General features: G+C 39.0%; 1 protein-coding gene across 1 annotated transcript; it reads right to left on the reverse strand.

The window, feature by feature from the left end:
- Positions 1-1,620: 1,620 nt before the first annotated feature.
- On the reverse strand, positions 1,621-18,945 carry LOC131828989 (NXPE family member 4-like). Its single transcript, XM_059170328.1, is given in 8 exon segments — positions 1,621-2,261; positions 7,070-7,276; positions 12,313-12,343; positions 12,346-12,379; positions 12,896-13,190; positions 13,193-13,604; positions 13,606-13,626; positions 18,925-18,945. Coding segments are annotated over 8 exon segments (1,662 nt in total).
- Positions 18,946-19,485: the final 540 nt, after the last annotated feature.

Here is a 19,485-nt window from a genome sequence, read left to right on the forward strand (position 1 = left end):
TAGGCTACAAAGGCCAGACAGAACCTGGCCCCTGCTTTCCCCTCTACCTTCTCCCTCCATGTTTCCTGGTTTGGCAGTACTCCAGGCATCATGATCTCCTGTTCCTTAATTAAACCCAGCTCCGTCATATCACAGGGGTTTTGCAATTGTCATTTTTTGGGTCTCTACTTCCTCTCATGGATGCCTCCTTTCCGGGAGTTCTATCTCCCTTGAAATGCCTTCCTCTCTGAGATACCTTCTCTACTTGTCTCCTGCATTGCCAGCACACCATCCCTGTCCATTAATTACGTCACATGCTTTATTGATTCGACTTTAGTAGGTTGGAATTAGTTTATATCTTATCTTTTTTTATTAGAGTGTAAATTACTTGATGGCAGAGAATTCATGTGCCTTTTGGTCACTTTATCTCTTAAGGACTAGATCAGTTCCTGGCACATGCTAGATAATATTTTTTGACCATCCGAATGTTTACTGGACACTAAACCGTGAACCGTGGTTCATGGGCAAATAAGTAGAAAATTTATTATCTCTCACCCAAAGGAAACTGGATAAATGGATTATGTTTCTATTATAATTGTTCTTTCCTAGAAGTGGCAAGAGTAGGTCAGAGGCCCCGTGGTATCTGGGGCATGGCTTAGAGTGAAAAATTAAGAATAGGATGCCAAATTGTTTTATAGTAATTATACTGCATCTTTCAACTGAAATTCTATCAGTCATTCTTGTTTGGTCAAGTTTTGGAAGGTCTGTTAGAACCCAAGAGAAAGAGATTAAAACGTTAACCTACATGTGTAGAGTATAGGAACCAATGTTTTTGATCATCTACATTGCAGTTTTCCAATATATTTCAAGCAGTGGAGCTTTCTTCAAATCAAAAGCCCTCCGGCAAGTCCAACACACCTGTAAGTTAGCCTGGCTGCTGGCAAGGCTAACATGGTGTGCCAGAACTTGCACCCTGCCTGCCAGGCACCTGTTCTAAGTCTTACCCCTCCAGGCAGTACCTGAAGTACGACCTACAGCACACAGATCTGCACAGAGCAAGGTCTGAAGAAATCACAAGCCTTCGACTGACTTCTTAATTTGGGAACTAGGCCGAGAGAGCTGATGTGCTTTATCCGAAGTTGTGATCAACTTCTTGAATCCTAGGGAACTGTGCCTTTACACGTATTGTCTTTTATTCCTGGAGGATAAATTCTATCAAATCTGATTAGCTCCTACCAGTGGGAGTTCTTATAGGGAGAGAAAAGTCAGAGGGTTTCAGTATCCAGGAGGCCTTGCCTAGAATTCTGTTGCCCCTTTAGGACAGCAGCCATGCAGAATTGCCTTACAGAATTTCTCTTGCCACTTGGAAATCATCTTGAGCTTGTCTTTAGCAGCAGAGACAAGAAAATGGGACTGCTTTCTCCAAATATTTTCAGATAACTTCATTGCACGGGATTTCCATGAATCAGAGGCCCTTATAACCATTAGGTGTCTTGACTTCCCATTTGTGAAGAGTAGCAGGACTCTGGTCAAGAAGTGTAGCTCCTTTTCATGGGCATTTCTAATTTTTATTCTTAAGTGGATGCCCAATTAGAAATAATTTGGTTGAATCAGTGGTTTATGGATTAGCCATAGTGCAGATTATCTCATGCTAATTGTGAGTTCAGAGCCAAACACAGGAACTGGCATGATAGCAAACACTTTATAAATGTTTTTAATTAAGTGAATGGATTTCAGAGGGGTCATCTGGCAAATAGAGTTTAACAATATACTAACTTGATTTATCAATACAGATTGCGGCAGGTGGACATTATTGGTGCCACGTGCAATTGTTGTATCCCAGGCATCAATGATACCCACATTGAGATCTTGAAAGAAATCCTTAATGGCAAGATACTGGACATAACCATGAAAGTCCCTGAATCTTTCCACGTCACCATGAATCTCCCTGATGTTTTCTGCCTTGATAATAACCATAGTGTCTGTGCTTCATAGAAGAAGGCATTGAACAGCCTTGTGGATACTGAGGGTCCTTTGGATAAAAACATCAATGGGGAAGGGTCTGAAATGCTGGCCCAGAGAAATAGCAATGACCGTGCTCTTTCCTCCTCCAGTTCTGTCAACGACTCGAGCTATATATTCAGTTTCTTTCACTGAATAGGTCAATGGTCCAATCAGAGAGTAGCCATGTTTTTGCCACTGGATGTTGATATTCTGGTCCAAGTCCACAGCAAGTTGGTGTTGAAGTCTTCCAGATTCATGCAGATCCACGGACTTCAGTGCTGATGACCAATAGGCAATCCCAAAATGAAACAAGTGAGAAATTACAAAGATGATAAGGACAGAAGAAAAGGTTTGGTGTTTATAACACGTCAGTCATGACTGATTACAGGCTTAAATGAAGGAATAGTTTTGAAACTTACTTGAACAATCCAAAGTATTCCACAGATAAGAAGTTATATAAGAAGTTCCCTTGTAGAATGATGTAGAAGCAAATTGCCTGGGGATGGTAAGCACTGATGTAACTTAAGTTATATATATATATAGAATATATATAAGTATATAAAATTCCAGTCTTAGGGAAACAGAGTATTTGGAGAAGTAGGTTTACTTGTGTGTGTGTGTGTGTGTGTGTGTGTTTTAATGCAAAGACATCAATTAGTACTTTCTCTATCCTCAAGCTTAATCTACAGCTCACAAGATGTACAAAACAATACCTAAAAAATTAACTACATCATGCACCAATGAAGTTACGCCAGTGCTTACCATCCCCAGTCAGTTTGCTTTATGTGGTTCTACAAGAGAACATATGTAACTTCTTATCCATAGAACACACACAATTGTCATGTTGTAGAAGATCAAGAGATTAAATGACCTGCTCAGGGTTACACAGCTAGTGACAGATGCGGCACCTCAATTTGAAATTCCTCCCAATTCTTGTGAAAACTGTCTACCCAATCTTAGAACCCATGAAAATAGGAGCCTAATATGAATAGAATAAAATGAAGTCCTTCCATTTTCCATCCTATAAATTAGGCCTTTATCAGACTACTGGGGCCAGCTGCTTTGTAGTCAGAACTTCTGAGGAAAATATGTAGAAAAGGATTAATAATGCTTTGTAACAAGTGCCATCTTTGAAGTAAAGGGCTATATTTAAAGTTTTCACCCACGGCGTTTGAAAATAAAGACCCCGGAGCATTAGTTGAAGGAAAATGGCAGTATCATTGTCTTCATTCTGCTTCTAATTTACTTCAACTTCCTTTTCCAAAGCCTGCTATAAAATGTTACTTTTAACAAAACGTGCAACAGATATTTTGCTACAATTTAAAAGGTTAGACAAAGAGGGGGGTAATTCATTAAATTCTGTGCTTTTCATAACCTGAGAGATCCACTGTTACACGGAATGTGATGCTGAAGATTACCTCCAGATCCTGAGTTTTACTGATGAGGAAACTGAGGTCTGCAGGAGTTCAGAGGTCACAGTTTACAACTCTCCCCCTTTTGTTGCGAATTCTACCTATTGCTTGGAGCCAAGTTCCTACTGTTTTTCCCTTTTTATTGGGAGGACCTTCTAAGTTTGAGATCCCAAGAGTGGCAGCATGTCAGGCCATAACAGAACCACAGAAGGTGCACTGTCCCCAGGGAAGACAGACAAGACCCAGGACCCAGTAGGCAGGAAGTTAGCCAGGTAAGAGTGCTCAGATCTACCGGTGAATTCTGAATTATTATTGGTGCGTCCTTTGTTTAGTAGGTGGAGCAACTGGTCTAGGATTCTAGCCACTGGATTCCAACCCCAACTTGGACATGGGATACAGCTACAGTAGCTCTTGTTTACTGGACCCTATGTGTTTATGGGCCTTGCTTGTTAAGTATTTATAATCATTATCTCATTTAGTCTTCATAACAACCACCAGATAATATTCTTGTGTAGCTGGATGAGGAAAATTAGGCACAAAAAATAAGTAACAAGTCAAAGGACATCGCTTCTAAGTGGCACAGTCTATGTATGATAGATAACACAGCCCATGCTTGTAAGTATTATTTCTAACTGATGCCAAGTCATCACCTTGCTCCTGGAGTCTCTCTTTTCATGTAACAACAATAGGGATGATAGCTTACACCAAAGAGGGCTTACCTCTGTAACAAACAATTCTAAAAGCATTGTATATATTACTTCATTTTACCAGGTGGGTACACTTAGCAGGTGGGTACTATTTTCACCTCCATTTTACAGATGAAGAAACTTAGAGGGACAACCCACACCCTTAAGTGTTATGCCAACTGTAGAAAATGGGCAATACAAGATCTTACATTGTTTTCAGCTCTGTCAATGACTTTCTGGACATGCTGGCTACATTCTGAGGTATGCATTGGGACAGGGATGGAATAAACCTTCTCTGCACATCCTCCATTCCAGTTAGATGAATGTATTCTTTTAAAGGTGGGATTCATTCCTGGGCTACAAGGATGATTCAACATTCGCAAATCAATCAGTGTGATAGAACAAATTAATATGAGAAGAGAGAAGAACCACATGGTCCTCTCAATTGATGCAGAAAAAGCATTTGACAAAATCCAGCATCCGTTCCTGATTAAAATGCTTCAAAGTATAGAGATAGAGGGAGCATTCCTGAACTTCATCAAATTGATCTATGAAAGACCCACAGCAAATATCATCCTCAATGGGAAAAATCTTGCAGCCTTCCCGTTGAGATCAGGAACAAGACAAGGATGCCCACTTTCACCACTCTTGTTCAACATAGTATTAGAAGTCCTAGCAACAGCAATCAGACAACAAAGAAAAATGAAAGGTATCCAAATTGGCAATGAAGAAGTGAAACTCTCTCTCTTCGCAGATGACATGATTCTTTATGTGGAAAACCCAAAAGACTCCACCCCCAAACTACTAGAACTCATACAGCAATTCAGCAACGTGGCAGGATACAAAGTCAATGTACAGAAATCAGTGGCTTTCTTATACACTAACAATGAAAATACAGAAAGGGAAATTAGAGAGTTGATTCCATTTACTATAGCACCAAGAACCATAAGATACCTGGGAATAAACCTAACCAAAGAGGTAAAGGATCTGTACTCAAGGAACTACAGAAAACTCATGAAAGAAATTGAAGAAGACACAAAAAGATAGAAGACCATCCCATGCTCTTGGGTCGGAAGAATAAACATTGTTAAAATGTCTCTACTGCCTAGAGCAATCTATACTTTTAATGCCATTCCGATCAAAATTCCACTGGTATTCTTCAAAGAGCTGGAACAAATAATCCAAAAATCTTTATGGAATCAGAAGAGACCCCGAATCGCTAAGGAAATGTTGAAAAACAAAAATAAAACAAAAATAAAATCACTGGGTTCGGTGAAAAAATACTAAATACTGTTATGCTAAAAATAAATAAATTTAATTTAAAAAAATTATTTAAAAAAACCCCAAAACAAAAAGAAAATAAAATCACGTTACCTGATTTCAAGCTTTATTACAAAGCTGTGATCACCAAGACAGCATGGTACTGGCATAAAAACAGACACATAGATCAGTGGAACAGAGTAGAGAGCCCAGATATGGACCCTCAACTCTATGGTCAATTAATCTTCGACAGAACAGGAAAAAAATATACAGTGGAAAAAAGACAGTCTCTTCAATAAATTGTGCTGGGAAAACTGGACAGCTATATGTAGAAGAATGAAACTCGACCATTGACCATTTTCTTACACCGTACACAAAGATAAACTCAAAATGCATAAAAGACCTCAACGTGAGACAGGAATCCATCCGAATCCTAGAGGAGAACATAGGCAGTAATCTCTTCGATATCAGCCACAGCAACTTCTTTCAAGATATGTCTCCAAAGGCAAAGGAAACAAAAGCGAAAATAAACTTTTGGGACTTCATCAAAATCAAAAGCTTCTGCACAGCAAAGGAAACAGTAAAAAAAAACAAAGAGGCAACCCACGGAATGGGAGAAGATATGTGCAAATGACAGCACGGACAAAAGGTTGATATCCAGGATCTATAATGAACTCCTCAAACGCAACACACACAAAACACACAATCACATCAAAAAATGGGCGAAGATATGAACAGACACTTCTCCAACGAAGACATACAAATGGCTATCAGACATATGAAAAAATGTTCATCATCACTAGCCCTCAGGGAGATTCAAATTAAAACCACATTGAGATATCACCTTACACCAGTTAGAATGGCCAAAATTAACAAGACAGGAAACAACATGTGTTGGAGAGGATGTGGAGAAAGGGGAACCCTCTTCCACTGTTGGTGGAAATGCAAGTTGGTGCAGCCTCTTTGGAGAACAGTGTGGGGATTCCTCAAGAAATTAAAAATAGAACTTCCCTATGACCCTGCAATTGCACTACTGGGTATTTACCCCAAAGATACAGATGTCGTGAAAAGAAGGGCCATCTGTACCCCAATGTTTATAGCAGCAATTGCCACGGTCACCAGACTGTGGAAAGAACCAAGATGCTCTTCAACGGACGAATGGATAAGGAAGATGTGGTCCATACACACTATGGAGTATTATGCCTCCATCAGAAAGGTTGAATACCCAACTTTTGTAGCAACATGGACGGGACTGGAAGAGATTATGCTGAGTGAAATAAGTCAAGCAGAGAGAGTCAATTATCATATGGTTTCACTTATGTGTGGAGCATAACAAATAGCATTGAGGACATGGGGAGTTAGAGAGGAGAAGGGAGTTGGGGCAAATTGGAAGGGGAGGTGAATCATGAGAGACTATGGACTCTGAAAAACAATCTGAGGGGTTTGAAGTGGCGGGGGGGTGGGAGGTTGGGGTACCAGGTGGTGGGTATTATAGAGGGCATGGATTGCATGGAGCACTGGGTGTGGTGAAAAAAAAATGAATACTGTTTTTCTGAAAATAAATTAATTAATTAATTAAAAAAATAAAAATAAAAAAGAAAAACAATTATGTCTTGAAAAGTTGTGTTGTGGTTAAGAAATATGAAGAAGGCATATCCTACTGCTTCCTTGGAACAAAAAGTGAAATTTCTGAAAGGGATATATATAATAGCTTAGACTGAGGCATACTGTTGATACTGTTTTTGAAATATTCCATCCACTGGCGGATCATGAAATTGGCCATTAGATACATGAATTTTCTTCTTAGGCGTTCTTTCATTTTGATTGGAGTCAAACTACAGGAGACTGGATTCCATGTCTCTTTCCAAACATGTCCCCCAGGGATTCTAGATGCCATTCCAAACTTGCATTTCTTTTTCATTGGAACTGTTTTTCCTACCAAAAATAACAGCAAGAGAAGATCTAAAATATCACATATTCACCAGTAATTATTAAGAACCTACTATCATTTCTAAGTATTCTCTTAATAGGTCAGGAGGGAGGTGAAAAACCCTATTGAAGCATCATTCTCTTAATAAATAGTTATTTTTAGTAAAATCTTTCTGATATGAATTTTTTAAATAGTGCTCATTAAAGTTTATTATAGAGAACATGTTTTTTTTTCTCCCTCCCCCCAAAAAGAACCCTCTGGGTAAAATTTAAATATTTGTTTGGCTTCCTCTGAAAGTAATCAGTTCTTGCATAGTAATAAAAATTCAATTATTTTATCATTTTAGCCCATTTTACCCTCAAGTTTCTCACACTTTGTCATAGTGTCATAAGTGACATCATCAAACTGGAAATTCTTTGAATAGAGGGTCCAGGATGGCAGCACAGGCACACCCTGAACTCATCCCCTTCCATGGATACACCAAGTCTACCACCACATTCACAGCAATTCCTTCTGAAGAACTGAGGGCTGGTTGAACAGCTACTTCACAATGAACAACAGAGGGACCACAAAGAGGAGGATAAAAAGATGATGGTAACCATAGGAGCCCTACCTCCAGTGTAGCAACTTGATTAGGGAGGGATATTAGACTTGCTTGTCCTGGGACATAGTAAAAAACAGCTATTTAAAAGGCAACTAGTGTTTAAGTAAAGGAAATCCACTCACTCATACTGAATCATTTGCCAAAAAAGTAGTGGAACTACTGAAACTCTTTTTGGGGTTGGAGATGGACAAGGAGTGTGTGTGTGTGTGTGTGTGTGTGCACTCCCCCTCCACTGTAATAGTCTGGATGGGAGCAGAGTCCAGGTGCTCTAGCCAGTTTATTAGGGCTGCCCTAGGAAGTGCCGGGCCTCTAGTTCACATCAGCTCCCACTGCCCCCAAAGGCACCACCCCATGCCAACAGTTTGTGCCCTCCCCAGCTCCATCTGTCCTGCCAGCAGGCCCCAGAATGGCAGGCCACGGGATTTCCTCAGGCCATGCCTGACCCAGCTACCCTGCCAAGGTGGCTCAGGTAGCCCTGGCATGGTTGACACCAGGAACCCACTGGCATGTACCCACTCCAGACTCAGCCATCTCACAAGGATGGACATAGCAGGATCCCCTGACCCATGCCCACTCCAGGCCCAGCTATCTCATGAGGGTGGCCCCACCCCAGTAAAACCCTAGAGACCCCAGGCCCATGACTGGTCCTGCCCCAGTCATCCAGGTTTTGGCAACCTGGTGCCAAAACCACCAGGCACACAATTTACACAGAGAATGCTCCTACACAAGGCCACTCTTTCAAGACAGAGAGGGGTAACTATTCTGCTTAATTCATTAGAAAAAATAGCAAAACAAAACAAAACAAATCCCACAAAAAGTCAAGCAAAACCAGAAACAAAGAATTACGTTCCAGATGAAAAAAAAAAAAATTAAAACCCCAGAAAAACCCAAATGAAACAGAGATAAGTAATTGACCCGATAAAGTGTTCAAAGTAATGGTTATAAAGAGACTGACCAAAATGGGCAAATGGAGAACTTCAATAAAGAGTTAGAAAATTGGGCGCCTGGGTGGCTCAGTGGTTAGGCCGCTGCCTTCGGCTCAGGTCATGATCTCAGGGTCCTGGGATCGAGTCCCGCATCGGGCTCTCTGCTCAGCAGGGAGCCTGCTTCCTCCTCTCTCTCTCTCTGCCTGCCTCTCTGCCTACTTGTGATTTCTCTCTGTCAAATAAATAAATAAATAAATCTTTAAAAAAAAAAAAAAAAAAAAAAAAGAGTTAGAAAATGTAAAAATGAGCCAGCGCTAAAGAACACAAACTGAAATGAAAGTAAGCTAGAGTAAACCAACAGTGGATTAGATGAAACACAGGAATGGAATCTTCTGGAAATGATAAAGTGTTTTCTTAAAACAGAAAATGAGAAATATACATATACATATTTATAGAATATATATATATATATATATATATATATATATATAAAGAAAAAGTTAATTGATAAAGGCAACTATGCAGTAAAGGCAGTAAATCAGCCACTTGAAGAACTAGTATGAAAGTTAAATACAAAAATAGGTTAGACTATGACCATAAAAACAGTTAAAGTTTACACAAAATAAAAAGACATAAAATAAGACATCAAAAAAATGGGCAGTGGGGGGAATAAAATTGTACTGTTTTACGATGCATTTAAACTTAATTGACTATCAGCTTAATACATATATGTGAATATATGAATCTTATGGTATCCATGAACAAAAATCTATAATAGATAAACAAAAGAGGAAAGAACCCAAATATAACTGTTAAGAAAATAAAAGGGAAGATAAGAACAGAAGAACCAGAAAACAATGAATAGAATAGCATTAAGTACATACATGTCTATAATTAATTTAAGTGGATTAAATGCTCTAATCAAAAGGAAAGAAAGAGAAAAGAATGCACATGTTACCAATATTAGAAATGAAAAAGGATCACTAAAGATTCTGTAGACATTAAAAGGGTGACAAGGCAATATTACAATAAAAGTGAATGCCAACAAATTTCAAAATTTAGAGGAGATAGATAAATTCATTGAAAAATACAACTTACAGAATTGATACAAGATGAAACAGAACATCTGAATAGGCATATTCATGGGAAATAAATTAAATATAATTAAAACTTCTCAGAAAGAAAAAAACAGACATAAGGTGGCAAAACAGATTAAAAAAGACTAAGACCACCTGTATGCGGCCTACAAGAGACTCATTTCAGATCTAAAGACACACAGGCTGACAGTGAAGGAAAGCAAGATATTCCACGCAAATGAAAATTAAAAAGAAAGCTGGTACACAATATTTGTGTAGGACAAAATTGACTTTAAAACAGAAAAAGGCATCACATAATGATAAAGGGCTAAATCCAAGCAGGGGATATAATGTTTGTAGTATTTATGCAACCCAACATAGGAACACCTAAATACATAAAACAAATATTAACAGACACAGGAAATTGACAGTAGCACAATAATAGTAGAAGACTTAAATACCCCATGCTTCCATCAATGGTTACATCATCCAGATCCTTTTAATAAGGAAACACTGGCCTTAAATGTCACATTAGATCAAATAGACTTAACAGAGATCTATAGAAAGTTTCATTCAAAACCTTCAGAACACATATTTTTAAAGCGCATAGGGAACATTCTTTAGGATAGATCACGTGTTAGGCCACAAAACAAGTCTCATTAAATTCAAAAAGACTGAAATCTTACCAAGAATCTTTTCCAATCACAATGGCATGAAACTAGGAATCAATTACAAGAAGAACTGGAAAAACCATGAACACATGGAGACCAAACAGCAGGTTACTAAACAACTAATGGGTTAAAAAAAATCAGAGGAAGTAAAAAAATAAAAACACCTTGAAGCAAATGAAAACAGAACCACAACTCCCCCAAATCCATGGGACATGGCAAAAATAGTTCTAAGAGAAAGTTTGTAGTACTATAGCAAAAAATAAACCAAAAAAGTCCAAATAAACAGTCCAATTTTAAACCTAAAGAAACTAGAGAAAAAGAACAAAGCCCGAAGTTAGAAGAAGAAAAGACTTACTAAAGATCAGAGTGGAAAAAAAATCGAAGAGAACATGAAAAAAAAAAAAAATAGAAAAGCTCAATGAACTAAAAGTTGGTTGTTTGAAAAGGTAAACAGAATCAATTAACCACTATCCAGATTCATTAATGAAAATAAGAGAACACAAATAAAATTGGAAATGAAAAAGGAGGGGTGTTGGTGACAGTCAGTTAAGCGTCTACTTTTGGCTCAGGTCATGATCCCAGGCTCCTGGGATAGAGTCCCACATCTGGCTCCCTGCCAGAAGCCTTGCTTCTCCCTCTCACCTGCCCTTCCTCCTCATTCATTAGCTCTGTCCCTCTTTCTCTCAAATAAATAAAATCTTTAAAAAAAAAGTGAAAACAGAGAGATCACAGATGATACTACATATGTAAAATATAAGAGATTATATGAAAAATTACAGGCCAAAAATTTGGAAAACCTAGAAGAAATAAACAGCTTCCCAACTCTGAATTATAAAGAAATAGAAAATCTGAAGAGTCCAATTACAAGGACTGAAAATGAATCAGTAACTCAAAACTTTTCAAAGAGCAAAAGTCCAGAACCAGACAGCTTCACAGGTGAATTCTAATAAATACCCAAAGAAAAGTTGATACCTAGTTTTCTCAAATTATTCTAAAAAAAATTATGAAGAAAGAATGCTTCCAAACTCATTTTGCAAGGCCAACACTACTGTGATACCAAAACTAGGCAAATACATCACACAAACAAAATTATAGGTCAATATCCGTGATGAACTTAGATGAAAAAACCTTAACAAAATATTGACAAACCAAATTCAACAATACATTAAAAAGATCATATACCACACTCGAGTGGGATTTATTTCAGGAATGCAAGGATGGTTCAGTACCTGCAAATCAATGTGATACATGTATTAGCAAATTAGGATACAAATCACATGATCACCTTAATAGATGCGGAGAATGAATATGACAACATTCAATACACATTTATAAGAACTCTTAAAAAATTGAATATTAAAAAAACATATGTCTACCCAAGAGACTCTTAAATGGCAGGTTAGAAACCTCTAGATGGTGATTTTTGGGTTTATAGTGATGTGGGAAGGAGATATGTGGGGAGGGAAACACCTAGGTGTAAATAGAGAGTTTGGACAGTTGAAGGTTATCGTGTTGAATAAGCAGTTAATCTGTTGCCCGATAAATAGATTAATGATGAATTACAGTTACTTAAACAGGTTTATGATACCCTAGTGATTCCAATCATTTATTTACTTGGGTAACTGATATCTTGGCTCACCACGGAGAAGACTGATGTGCAGAGATACCAATAGGGCAGATAACAATGAACAAGTCCACCAGAAGAAAGAAACCCTTGAATGAGTTTAGTACTAAGCACCACCCATCATCCCAGGGAGAACTTACTGTTGCATTTGGAGACATTAATGGCATTGTTGCATTGTTTTCCATAATCTCTACACCCACATTTGCTCTTAAAGAGACAGATACAAAAATTAATCTGCAGATGACCCCAAAGATCAGGAAACATTAACAGCCACATTACTTATTGCTTCAGTGATTTCTTAGTGCTAATAATTGGCTACTGTACCCATAATTTCAGGCCATTGATCACATTTTCCTTCCTTTGTTTATTAGTCCAGGGGTACAGATACCCAGAAGGGGTGCAAGGTAATCTATTGAGGCAAAGTAAGAATATATTCGAGCACGCACTTACATGTATGTTCCTCATTCCCTTTCAATTTTTATTTTGTTTACATATCTTTTTATTTCACTGATAAGGGTTAAATATCCAGAAAGACTGGGGACTAATGGAACATCAACACTGTCCCCAAATGAAAATGAATTCACAGATTTTTTTTTTTTTTTTCTAAAATGGCTCTTCATAGAGTCCCAAAATTGATATATTCAGAGCACTTTTCTTTGGATCAACATGGAGGCTAAATCATTGCCACATTTTCCCAGGTAGTCTCCCGAAATAATTATTTACCTTTTGAAGAGTCTCCCTTCTTGTCTGCTAAGATAAGAAACCTCCGTGTTTTTGGAATGCATGTGAGTGAGTGCAGCACAGGGCATGTGCTGAGGTCTCACGCCATAGAAGGATTCTTGGTCTTGAGCACCCACGTACTCACAGATCTCAGTGCTAGAGTTTAAAACCAGGGCACAGTCAGTGTCAACATGGGAGATGCCACTGGCAAATTGGCCGGTGAACATCACCCTGTCGTAGCCTTGGTTACTTGCCCTCCAGAGAGCCGACATCCCTTCACTGGGGTGGATGAGTAGGGCAGAGAGACCCAGCCCTCCCAGAAGAGGGTGAAACTGACAAGTTAAGTGCCATTGTTGAAGTCTGTCACCTTTCCAGAAGCACCTGCCTTCAGGGCTGGGGAGGACATCCTAGCCCTCCGGAAGTATCCGCCATATTCCTTCCTGTGATGCAAGTGGTCCCTCACCCCCAGCAGGATGTCTAGCTGATCCCCCCTGCAGTAGGCATGTTGAGGGTGGAGGATGGTGGTTGTGCCGTGTGTGGCACTGGTGGTGGTGCTCATGTGGGTGAAAGGTCTGGGTGGGATCAACTGGTCTAGTTTCTCTATGATTCTCTTAATTCTTAGCTCAGTCTCTGCTGATGAAACTACTGGATGCAGTGGTAATTCAGGACTTGAGGACTTCATGATAAAGTTCCAGTGATGAAGGGAAGGGGGACAGCTTAAATACCATCCATATCTGAAATGATAATGAATACAATAAACATATAGAGAATGTTTTTATGTAATATGATTTTTGGTAGGCTAGCCAACTTTGATCTTTTATAGAATAATGGGACATAAAAAAATAAAATGATACTGAGATTTTATCATCGTGTATGTCTCATGGGAAAAATAATTTTCTTTGAATTTGGTGGTGGAACTCCATTTTTCACTGGCTAATATATTTTGGGTTCTAGGATCTTCTTCCCTAAAATGATGGTAAAATAGACATTTGCTGGGCAGTTGTGAATACATGGAAAATGTTTTTTAACTGCATAGCGCACAACAAATGTTTATTGTCCTATAATGTCTTAATCTTAAAACTAGAATTCAGTCATTAAAAAAATCCCTAAGAAAATGTTTAAGATGCATGGGGCTTTGGGACACCTGGGTGGCTCTGTGGGTTAAGCCTCTGCCTTCGGCTCGGGTCATGATCTCAGGATCCTGGGATCAAATCCTGCATCGGGCTCCCTACTCAGCAGGGAGCCTGCTTACCCCTCTCCCTCTGCTGCTCCCCCAACTTGTGCTCTCTCTCCTTCTCTCACTCTCTGTCAAATAAATAAATTCTTATAAAAAAATGCATGAGGCTTTTATGTAAAATACGATTTTTTCCATTTGATATTTTATATGTTGCTTAAACATTCTATGATATGTATCAGTATTTTTCAGATTGCTTTAGTTAACTTAGGAAATAATAAACATAGGTTTATAAAAATATTTATTTTCTAGGGGTGCCTGGGTGGCTCAATGGGTTAAAGCCTCTGCCTTCGGCTGAGATCATGGTCCCAGGGTCCTGGGATCGAGCCCCAACATCAGGCTCTCTGCTCAGCAGGGAGCCTGCTTCCTCCTCTCTCTGACTGCCTCTCTGCCTACTTGTAATCTCTGTCAAATAAATAAATAAAAATCTTTAATAATATATTTATTTTCTAATAAAAAAAAACACTGATTATTAAAAATGAGACAATGCCAAACTATATAGGCCAACAACTGATATGCCACTGTTAATATTTTTCTTTCATTCTCTACATGCCATTTCACATGATTGTGAATAAACTGAATATTACCAACGAATTTTGATATTTTAAAAATCAGTTGTTAGAAACCCCACCTTATGGGACATCTGGGTGGCTCAGTTGGTTAAGCTGCTGTCTTTGGCTCAGGTCATGATCCCAGAATCCTGGGATCAAGTCCTGCATCGGGCTCCTTGCTTGGCAGGGAGCCTGCTTCTCCCTCTGCCTCTGCCTGCCTCTCTGCCTGCTTGTCTGCTTGCGTTCTCTTTCTCTCTCTCTCTCTCTCTGACAAATAAATAAAATCTTAAAAAAAAAAAAAAAAAGAAACCTCATCTATATCACTGGCTCACATAGTATTCCAGCCCATGGATACAGCTTAATATTTTACATATTTCCATCTTTTTGGACATTTATTGCATTCAACTTTTCTCTCACTTATACTTCAGTATAAACCTTTGTTATAAATCTTTGCAATCCAGGTTACTGGTCCAACGTGGTGACACTGTCAAAGGTCTTTTTCTTTTTTTAAATTTATTTGTAAGAGAGACAGAGAGCACGCATGCGCACGTGAACACAAGCAGAGGGAGTGACAGGGAGAGGGAGAAGCAGGTCCCCGTGCCCAGCAAGGAGCCGGATGCAGGGCTCCCTCCCAGGATCCTAGGATCATGACCTGAGCCGAAGGCTGATGCTTAGCCAACTAAGCCACCTAGGTGCCCCAACACTGTTAAGGGTCTTAATATACACTATGAAATTGTTTTCCAGAACAATTCTCCTGCTGATAACAATGATAAACTCTAAACCATAAAGAAAGAAAATCTCTGCAAGTGCTGGAAAGTGGCCACCACAAGCAGATGGACACTGGACAGAAGCTGAAACTTGGAGTAAAGAACAGCACCGGATTGTATTATGAGGGGCGCTATCTACCGTTCTTTAAGCAAAAGGGGGATTATACAAATAGAAACACAGATCTTCAGGAGAGAACGAACACCAGAAATGGTAACTATATGGATAAATACAAAATACTATGGACATTGGGGAGGGCACATGCTATGGTGAGTGCTGTGACTTATGTAAGCCTGATGTTTCACAGAACTGTACCCTGAAGCAAATAATACAGTATGTGTTAATAAAAAAAACTGTATGCTTGTGTCCTAAGTTCTCTAAAATACATGTAATTATTCTAAATAAGAACTGTAATTTTGTAATAATATGACAATGATGGCATAAAGAATGGCTTGGCAAATAGAAGTAAATGTTTGAAAGGTTATTACAGATCACACGAAGTAGCAGATACTAACTATAAAAGAATATGCATTATAATCTCTAGAGGAACTACTTAAAAAAAAAAACTTACAAGCTGTAAAAAGAATAAAGAAACTAATAGGAAATTCTAAAAAAAAAATCTCAATTAATCCAAAAAGAGGAACAGAGAGGCCAAAGAGAAAACAAACAGCAAGCAGGTAAACCTACATCCATTCAATAATTTCACTAACAGTAAGTTGACTGGACATTCTAAGACAGATAAAAAAGCAAGACCCAACTAGCTGCTGTTTATCAAGAATGTAGTTTAAATATAAAGTTTTCTATACATTGAAAGTAAAGATGAAAACAACATGCCCTGTAAGCATGAAAAAGCTAATATTAATGTTAAAATAGACAAGACAATGTGTGTCACCAGACATAGACATGGACATTTCAAAGAGTGGTAAGAATCAATTTCTCAGAAAACATAGCATTATAAATGTGTATTGTGCCTACATGGACATATATTTTATGTGAAACAAAATTTGACAGAATTAAAGGGACAGAGAAATCCATAATAATAATTAAAAACTTAAAATCTGTCTCAGTAGTTGCGATAGGAACTTAAAGCTACTATCTCAGTAGTTGCTATTTAGATTAAAAAAATGAGTAATGACCTAGAGAATATGAACGTTATCATAGTAATTAATGTCTTAACCATCACAATGCACTACAAGGTATTTTTTAATTGCTACAACTTCACATGAAAATTTTAAGTGATATTTAGTATGATAGAGTATTACTCTGTGCAAAAAATGTTTTGGTAAAAAATAAGCAGGAAAACCTGATTCAAGATGAAGGGCGAAAGACATATTATAGCCTCAATTTCCCACTCTCATGGGGGATATCCCACTCAATATCCCACTATCAATTTCTACATCATGACCTGAGCCAAAGGCAGAGGCTTTAACCCACTGAGCCACCCAGGTGCCCTAAGCACAAGACTCTTGATCTCAGGGTTATGAGTTTGAGCCCCACATTGGGCAGAATGATTACTTAAAAAAAAAAGGAAGGAAGGAAGGAAAGAAGGAAGGAAGAAAGGAAGAAAGAAAGATCGATCTGAAAAACAAAAGGCAGAGGAGCTTAGATCAAGGAAGAAAATCATGGCTCCAAATGCAGGTCAATGAGAATTCTGCAGAAGGTGGAAGCCATTCCAAGGAAGCAGTTTAATAATAAAATACCCAATTTAGGGGCATCTGGGTGGCTCAGTGGGTTAAAGCCTCTGCCTTCGACTCAGGTCATGATCTCAGGGACCTGGGATCGAGCCCCGCATCGGTTCTCTGCTTCCTCCTCTCTCTCTACCTGCCTCTCTGCCTATTTGTGATCTTTGTCTGTCAAATAAATAAATAAAATCTTAAAAAAAAGAGATTTTATTTGTTTATTTGATAGAGAACACAAGTAGGCAGAGAGGCAGGCAGGGTCAGGGGGTAGGCAAGTGGGGCTCGATCCCAGGACCCTGAGATCATGACCTGAGTCGAAGGCAGAGGCTTTAATCCATGGAGCCACCCAGGCGCCCCTAAATAAAATCTTAAAAAGAAAAAAAAGATTTATGATCATGAGAAACAGTGTAAAACTGAGCTTGGAAGAGATTAAAGAGGTAATGACTAAATTCAGTGTGGGATCATGTCTTCGGTTCTGGAACAGAAAAAGGACATTAGTGGAAAAAACTGTGACATTCAAATAAAGTCTGTAGTTTAGCTAACAGTCACTAATGCACCAATGTTAATTTCTTGGTTCTGTACACTGTCCAATAATCATACAAGATGTTATTATGTGAAGCTGGCTGAAGACTATATAAGAACTCTCTATACTGCTTTTGAAAACCTTTCTATACTTATAAAATTATTTCAGATTAAAAAACTTAGGAGCGCCTGGGTGGCTCAGTCAGTTAAGCATCTGTCTTTGGCTCAGGTCATGAACCCAGGGTCCTGGAAATGAGCCTGTGTTGGGCTCTCTGCTCAGTGGGGAGTCTGCTTCTGCCTCTGTCCCGCTCCCTACCCCTCATCCTCCGCCCCTTACCCTGGCTTGTGGGTGCTCTTTCTCTCTCAAATAAAATCTTTATAAATTTTTAAAAACTTTCTCAAATGGTAGAAATAATATATTTCTCCATGAAATGTTTCATTTTCCCTATATTGTCTACCAAATAATTCAGCAAATGATTTATGTCTATACAGAAGAGGTGCTATGACTTCCACTGTTTCATGTTGTCATCTATACCTGATAGAGTTCTAGGCTTTTCATCTTGCTTGGTATGTTTTTCATCTATGAATGTTGCACTATTTTTTTTTTTTTAAGATTTATTTATTTTTTGAGAGAGAGGGAAAAAGAACATGGGAAGGATGGGGAGAAGGGAAGGAGAGACAATCTCACCCAGACTTCATGTTGAGCATGAAAACTGACGTGGGGCTTGATCCCACCACCCAAGATCATGACCTGAGCCAAAATCAAGAGTCAGAGCCACCCAGCTGCCCCAGCATTTTTTTTTTTTTAAACATGTCTTTGTATATCTTATTTTCTGGGGGTAAATCCACTTTTAATGCTCCAAATTTTCAAAATTAGCTAAAATTAGCGATCCACTGTACCTTTCTGTTCCCATGTTGCTAAGACTCCATGCTCCTAGATTGAGGCTCCAAGATAGAATACTAACAGGATGCTGGTTCCTTTGTTTGATTCAACACCAGGTGTGCCACAGAAGGGAGAAGCTGGTATATGTAGATCTTAGTAAAAGCTGTAAGAAATCCTGAGGAAGTCCAAGATGATTGGATTCTGATGTCCCTGTTGGAGGTTAGCCTTTAGGAGGAGGAAGCCAAACCAGGGCAGGAGAAAGCTGGTAGTCAGGAACAGGGTAAAGATGGAGGCAAGCATTCTGGGTCCTTTTAATTTCCTTGCAGTGCCCTGGTTAGAACACTGCTACCTGGTGACTATAGGGGAGAGAATGGGCAGCACCATCTTTCAGGACCTACCTGGAGGCGGTGTAGCAGCATCCAGCCCTGCTACAGAAACCTGAGAGCAGGGAGGCAAAACCCGCAGGTGCAAATGAGTGAATTAGTCCTCAGCTTTAACTCCTGTCTTCTTGCTACCCATGGGAAGGCTACTGTCATTTTTTTCAAGATGGTACTTTATTGTGTGGGATTTCTCCATGCCTATAGCATGTTTAATATTCCCAACCCCTTGCCCCAAATGCTTTAGCAACAGTGTCATCACAGCAGCCGCCGAATTCCCTGCACATATTTCCCAACACCATTTTTGGTTGAGAAGCTGTGGTTTAGAGGATCGAGTCCCAAGAGGATGACAGCTCTTGGGACAAGCTGTACTTCGGGGGAGGCACAGAAAAGTCACTTGAGGTCAGTGTCACAGTGTGTGTGCATGACAAACTGGAAATTGTTGAGGAAAAATCAAAATGGGCTCTTAGCTCTAAAGACCCCTTCCAAGAATCTCTGTATACTCACTACACCGAGGTCACGAGCTAGGGCTTATAGTTTGGCAGGTTCTCCTAGGAAGACAGGACTGTTGACAGTCATGGA

This window comes from Mustela lutreola, chromosome 1 (genome assembly GCF_030435805.1).
Source record: "Mustela lutreola isolate mMusLut2 chromosome 1, mMusLut2.pri, whole genome shotgun sequence".
NCBI lineage: Eukaryota > Metazoa > Chordata > Mammalia > Carnivora > Mustelidae > Mustela > Mustela lutreola.